Source organism: Ornithodoros turicata, chromosome 5 (assembly GCF_037126465.1).
Source record: "Ornithodoros turicata isolate Travis chromosome 5, ASM3712646v1, whole genome shotgun sequence".
Taxonomy (NCBI): Eukaryota; Metazoa; Arthropoda; class Arachnida; order Ixodida; family Argasidae; genus Ornithodoros; species Ornithodoros turicata.
In genome coordinates, this window is record NC_088205.1 from 21,458,240 (window position 1) to 21,464,653 (window position 6,414).

The 6,414-nt window shown below is 45.2% G+C and overlaps 1 protein-coding gene across 5 annotated transcripts; it reads right to left on the reverse strand.

The window, feature by feature from the left end:
• Nucleotides 1-335: 335 nt before the first annotated feature.
• Nucleotides 336-5,896, reverse strand: LOC135394197 (protein arginine N-methyltransferase 1-like). Of its 5 annotated transcripts, none has more exons than XM_064624801.1 (10): nucleotides 5,664-5,896; nucleotides 4,870-5,016; nucleotides 4,619-4,816; nucleotides 4,492-4,555; nucleotides 2,785-2,927; nucleotides 2,618-2,705; nucleotides 2,442-2,557; nucleotides 874-1,024; nucleotides 696-817; nucleotides 336-488 (listed from the first exon to the last, which is right to left on the reverse strand). In XM_064624801.1, exons 1-10 carry the CDS (start codon nucleotides 5,688-5,690, stop codon nucleotides 405-407), a joined length of 1,140 nt encoding a protein of 379 aa, XP_064480871.1. In that variant the 5' UTR covers nucleotides 5,691-5,896; the 3' UTR covers nucleotides 336-404. The 5 variants fall into 5 exon arrangements, with proteins under 5 accessions (XP_064480871.1, XP_064480870.1, XP_064480873.1 ...); XM_064624800.1 differs by having other exon boundaries at nucleotides 4,870-5,028; XM_064624803.1 differs by lacking the exon at nucleotides 5,664-5,896 and adding an exon at nucleotides 5,543-5,613.
• Nucleotides 5,897-6,414: the final 518 nt, after the last annotated feature.

Genomic DNA, 6,414 nt, shown 5'->3' on the forward strand with positions numbered 1-6,414 from the left:
TTCCACCTTTCATCGTTAATTTCTTAGTCAATTTGAGGCTTTGGATGTATTTGTCCTTTCTATGTTGTTCCAGCCTCAGAACATCAGTTCTCTCATCTTGTAACGTTTTGTCACACTTTTATATGTGTACGAACCTTCGGTTTTATTCAACTCCGGTGATGCGAACATTGTAGAGCAACCTGGCCTCTCATCAACAAGGAGCATGCCGATACGGAAGCTTTCGTAATCATCTCACTGTCGCCTACGCACCAAGTGATGTTGCCACTGAGTTGAACGCAAGAATTTAGGGAGCTTTCCAGATATAATGTTTTATGCCCTACTTCCAATACTGCATGTTGGCTTAAAAGCTTTAATTTGATCAACGTTGGTCCAATACGCACACAATTGAGGGCAAATGTCATCTCTCAACGCATTCGATACGTGAAACTCTCACTGAGTTCTGAGAGGTCACCCTTGAAGTCAACGTCTATGCTGAAGTCAAGATCCCTCTGCAAAGAGAAAATGACCATACAGAATCTCATCGAGCATCGTAAATAAATAGCCATCAGCACGACAGAGAAAGTTGATAGAGGACTGTTCAAGTTCTTTTGCTACTGGAGTTAAAACACCAGCTTTGTTTTTTGAGAGTCATCCACTGCTCAAAGAGCTGCTCCTTATTTAAAGAGATCTGAGCAACACATGGATTCAAAGCTCACCTTGTTCTTTGGGTTAGGCTTCATGCAAAACACACCGCAGATCTCTTCCCCCTTTTTGACGGTCATGTAGTCGTCAAAGTAGAACACAGTCTGTTTCCAGTGAGTATACGCAGCTTCTGGAGCTGGGAGGGTGAAAAGAAGTTACTTTCCGTACTGAGGACTGAGCTGCCTTCCTCACCTGTTGAGAATCCTGTGCGTTTGTGGCACTTTGTGAACTCTACATTGAAGAAGGTGACAAATGCCTGAATGTAGTCGTCCCTTCTCACTTGGAGGTGGAATGGCGAGCTGAAGGAGAGGTCCTCCACTTTCACTGTGTACAGGTCCACTTCCTGCGTTCAAATAATGCCATTTCACATTCACCACCTTCATGCTGGACACAAAGACAGCAGATATACATGCGCTTTGCTGGTCCTTGCCAGCCGGCAAAGCAAGGAAGTATTCACGTTTTAAAGGAAGCATTTCCCCGAGCTCGAGGTGTACGACGGACGGAACAACACACAACAACGGACGAGACAATGAAATTTATTCTCAAAAAAGAGAATTAGTTGATTATTCCAGCTCGCTCACATTATGTTCTACATTTTAAGGAGATCAAGAACCTTCCTGTTGGCTTACACAGCCCACAAAAAAGCACACATGACTGCAGATATTTTCACAAACTGAGTTGGCGGGATTCATGTTCAATGTGGGATTCACGATTTCGTTGGGTTCAGCATCGCTAACAATACTGATAGAGTCGTGGCTGAAGAAATTAATGCAAATGCGTGTAACAGATTATTTTCTGTTTGTAAATACAGTCGCCGTCCGATTTTTCGGACTCTGCGGGGATCGCGCAAAAGTCCGAATAATCGAGCAGTCCGAAAAAACGAATTTCGCTTCAAAATAAACTTTACTAAGCCCTAATAGGCTGGAAAATTTGTCGATGCTTTCCTAAAGCGCTTCCAGCTCTGCCTGATGACATCAGCTTCTATTTCCCGATGCGACATTTCGTCAATGTACACTGTCAGAGGCACCGCCGTTATCAAGTCGGCTTCACCTAACGCATGCGTGCTGTAGGTGAAGCTCGCTTTACAGCGCTGTCTCGAGAATCGCGGGCGGACAGCACGTGCTGGGCTGTTGGCCAAAAACGAAGACTCAAAAGCGTTACGACAGACATCTTCTACTCAGAGGAATAGAAAATGAACAACCAACACTGCCTATTTTTTTTATCAATATTTTAGTTGGTTGATTTCTTCTGATACGAATTTCGGATGATACCAATTTTCCATCACCTCAAGAGAGAAATTCGCTGGTTGGGCAAACAGAGTCCGAAATATAGAGCGACGGAGCTGCACGGCGTCCAAAATTTTGGACGTTCTTATACATGAACTCTACGGGACCCGAGGCCGTTCCGCGAACGAGTCCGAATAATCGAGCATGTCCGAAAAATTGGTCGGCGACTGTAAATATTTTAAAATGCGAACGGGCTGCTTATACTTCTGGCATCACTAGACCGGAAACGCGTGAACCATAACTGCCTATACAGTGTCTCTAATGCAAGTGCAGCAAGACCTCAATTAGAGTGACTCGCTTTAGTTCAACACGGCTTTACACTAACAAAGATCCCTTCGAGTTGGAATTAATGGGATTGCCCCATATAATACGGGTAGCAACTGGACAGCAAAGCCTCGATAGTTGTGTTATAGTGCAAAATGGAGCTCCCTTTTAGATGCAGCTCACTCCATCTAGAAATAAAAACAGACAAACCTTGAGGAGACAGGCATTGGTGACGACCTGCTTTGGATCCACAACGTCCACCAAAGGTTCAGAGATGGCTACCTTGCGGATGCAGCTCATGTTGAAGCCATACACGCTATCCCACCCTACATATACACAACGGCTGTCTACACATACACATCAAAGGGCACACTCGTTACACTTACAGTTTATTTTCTCGTCTTTGTATTGCCTGTCTTCGATGCAGCAGATGAAGAGGGTGGCACGGTCAGGGAACATGAGTCCACCGGGTGCCTGTCATTAAACCAGTTTTTGTTGCCTTATTACGTCTTTGCACTATTACAAAATTGGCCATTTCGAGATGGACCCTTACCAGCCATTTGTCCCTAGCATAGAGGACAGTGTCCAACATGGATTCATAAAAGAGGCAATAACCCATCCACTCGGAGATGATGATGTCCACCTTGTCTACAGGAAGCACAACTTCTTCAACCTTCCCCTTTACAATGGTCACCACTACAATGAAAGACATTAGATTATAAATCCTGCCTACGCCTTCAGCACGCTGTCTTTTGGCAACACAACACGAAAATTTCGAGCCCGTCCCACGAATGTCCAAAGGCTAGTGGTGGTTCCATGTCGCACACTAAGGGCATTGCAGTCACTTGGTAAGAATTTTCTGTCAAGTGCGGAGCATACAAGAACAGATCCCAGTCTATGTGCTAGGCACATGTTCTTTCAGCAGTACTGTAATGCTGTTAGTCGTAATCGTAAGATAATGTTCCTGACTCCCAGACTTGTGTTTCACTTGGAAGTCATTGTAGACCACTTTACTGTTTACAAACAATCCGCATTGTCTCCTTCCATAATACCCGAATAATTTTGCACTCTGAAGGAATGAGATAAGTGTTGCTACAAGACGAAGTTGTTTATGAATGGTATACAAAATGACGATCTCTTTGCGCTGCACATCAACAACTGGACAGCTCAGCCACAAAACATGCCGCCGATCACGATCTCATTGTAGTTTATCTAATATTTTTGCCGAGCCAGTTCACTGCTGATACTGTGCCAGCGTACAAGTCACTGGAAGTACACAATTACTTCACCTTAGGCGAGTTGTTTAATTGGGGTGTTTCTGAAAACATCACTGATTTGCTGCCGTGCACCATTCATGTTAGCGTCCTTTATTAAAACATGTATCGTGAGGGAATCTCACAAAGGCGATGTCAGGGAATCTTTCCGTTTAACTGATCAAAACGATTCACAATACAACGATTTCTTCGTCCTGCGTTTCGCAGAAACTAACGAAAAGTCATTTCGTCACCCTTTCCCCACCAGGTAGTGTACCCGAAGGATACACGGCTTTGCGGCATGTCCACTTTGCATGAAAACAATCACTCCAATCACTCAAATTGATTGCTGCATTCCCCGCACCAAGTAAATGATCTGCTGACTGCAGCGCCACCGCAAGAGTGTGACGTCAGGCGTGCAAACTGGTCTATACAGCAGTCCTTCATTGTACGATCCAACTTTGTTGGTCCAAGGTCAGGCATTTACCAAGCGTGTCGGAATCACTCTTGATCTGCTGTCACCCGGGCAAGAGTTTATTGCCGCTGTGACGTAGGTCCCTCAAACTCTGGTTCCGGTTTTTATTCATTGCCGCATGCTATTTGGAGGACTATTAACGCTGCAAACACTAAAATTACTTGGACCGTGGTACGAATAATATTCACACAGTACAGGAACTTTGAAACAGCAAATGTATGGTGAATGCGATGGTGGGGACAGTCAGAACCTACATTATGGCGGCAAATCTGCGGTTGACGTCATGTGAATAAGGCTGCAGAAGAAAGAACACTTTGCAGAATAACACAAGTTGGGAGCTCCGCCATGTTATCGACTTGTACCTCAACGAGCTTTTTCCTCACGCTATCAGCACTGGGCAATGACTGACTTTAGGTGAAAGAAAAGAAAACAAAACAAAAGGTCTAGTTGGCAAATTCTTGGCAAATGCTTAGAAACAGCCTAGAATCAGGCAGAGAAAGTCTACACAGCTCCACAGGTTCTGGGCACTCACCGTTGTCGAGGTGATTCTCCCGCACGATGCGCTCTGCATGTTCCACAATTCCTGAGCACTCAATCTGCAGCACAAAATGTCCACAGTAACAGTCTGCACTAAAGGCACACACCCATAGGAAACTTACCCCAAACACTTTCGCTGCCCCAGCCTTGGCGGCGAACATGCTCAGAATGCCTGTCCCGCAGCCGATGTCTAAGACCACCTTCCCCTTGAACAGGTGCTTGTTGTGGTACATGGAGTTGCGGTACGTCAGCGTCCGAACCTCGTCCTTTAGCATCTCTTCATGAATGCCAAAGTGGGCGTACGAGTCAAAATAGTAGTCCTGGAAGGATTCCACCATTATGTAAACTCGCATTAGGCATAGAATGAAGCTACCTTGGAAGTCATCTCTTCCGGGCGAAATGTAGACAGGCCATGCATTTCCTTTTGGCAACGCCAACAGTAGGTGCCTCCATTGCTGGTGGCTGTAGGAGCAGCTGTAGAGGCCGCCACAGCCACGTGATTCTGGTCTGATGTGCTCACCTGCAAATGAACCTTTTTGTTTTGTCACATCCAAGCGCAGCATTCAGTGCATGATATATTGTCAGGTATTCCTGTCTAATCACCAATAATCGAAATTAAATCGTCTTGGCCAGCCTTACTTTGTCCATCGAAACCCATAGCCTACAAAGCCACTTTGGAAAACACGCGTTATGACAAAGTTGAAATGTCTTTGTCCTTTCGTCAGATTACAATAGGTGCGCTGTGCCCCAAAATGATCATTCGCTTCATTATGAATGGCAATGTACTTGCTATCTATATAAAGATGGCATTTTTTCATTAACGCGCGCAGTAAACATCACTAACGCACAACGTGGGGCAGGTAACAAAGGGAAATCGATTTCGCAAATCTAAGCAATACTGAACGAAATATGTTGAACCTATTTCCAACAACGAGCTCAGGCAGAGGTTTTAAACGAGCAGTACGTCTAATTGCTCAACAATAAAGATGAGTTAATACGATTCGCGCAAGCCTGCGGCCGGGACATAATACATCCAAAAGTTTCACCCGGTTCATGCTGAAAACGACAAGTTTTGCTCTGTGATATGTTCGTAAAGCAGTTACTCCGGAACAAAAGAGGGTCCGGCGTAATATTTCGCGGTAAAAGGGACAAAAATCTCAAACCAACCTCCATTTGCTCGGCCATGGCGTCCATTAACTGGCCTGAACCTGAACGGCCTGAACTGGCCCCACGTGTATTGCTTCGGATTTTAATTGGAGGTAAGGAACAAATATTGGTACAGGAACACTCAATGTTGCGAGAAAATGGCGAATATTAATAAGTTATTTGTATACTAATGTGCTTTTTTGGCTTCAATATCAAGTCATCGCGCGCAACCACGCCGTTTCGCGAATCGCCTTTTGAGTTGACCCTTCTTAGCAGGGGGTCGGACTCGCTCAAAAACGCGTGACCACGCGGGAGCTGCCATCCGTTGGTCATGGAAGGCGTTGCCTTCCGTTGGCTGCTTTATTCCGCTAAACTTGACGTGCTCGTTTTCCTAAATTCATCACTTGCTATCTTGCTTCGACGTACTATGTGCGTACCTCATACGTATTCGTTAAACAAATAAGCAGTGAATATTTTCCTACTACATCACTTGCTTGTGTGCTGCCGTCCGTTCGTCACTTTATTATCACGAAACTGACGAAACTCGACAGACCAGAGCATGGAATGGCGGGTGGTTTCGTTTTTGCCATTTCCGGTTCCCGTTAGTTCGCAGAGCAGCATGAAAATGGCGGTTTACTGTAAGTGCATTCTTTTCACTTGCACTGGACTGCACTACCTTGGATTCCACGCAAGACGGGTTTTCGGGAGCTGCACTTTCCAGCTGAAAGGAACTTTATTAGGAATGCCTTTCTTTTCAACAGGAAAGTGCAGC

Bases quoted from the DNA above. Each gene is read 5' to 3' on its own strand.
- LOC135394197 (XM_064624800.1), bottom strand. From the start codon at position 5,690: ATGGACGCCATGGCCGAGCAAATGGAG. The intron at 5,029-5,663 runs GTTGGTTTGAGA...CAAAACAAAAAG, and splicing joins CCATGGCCGAGCAAATGGAG to GTTCATTTGCAGGTGAGCAC. The intron at 818-873 runs GTGAGGAAGGCA...TCACCCTCCCAG, and splicing joins ACGCACAGGATTCTCAACAG to CTCCAGAAGCTGCGTATACT.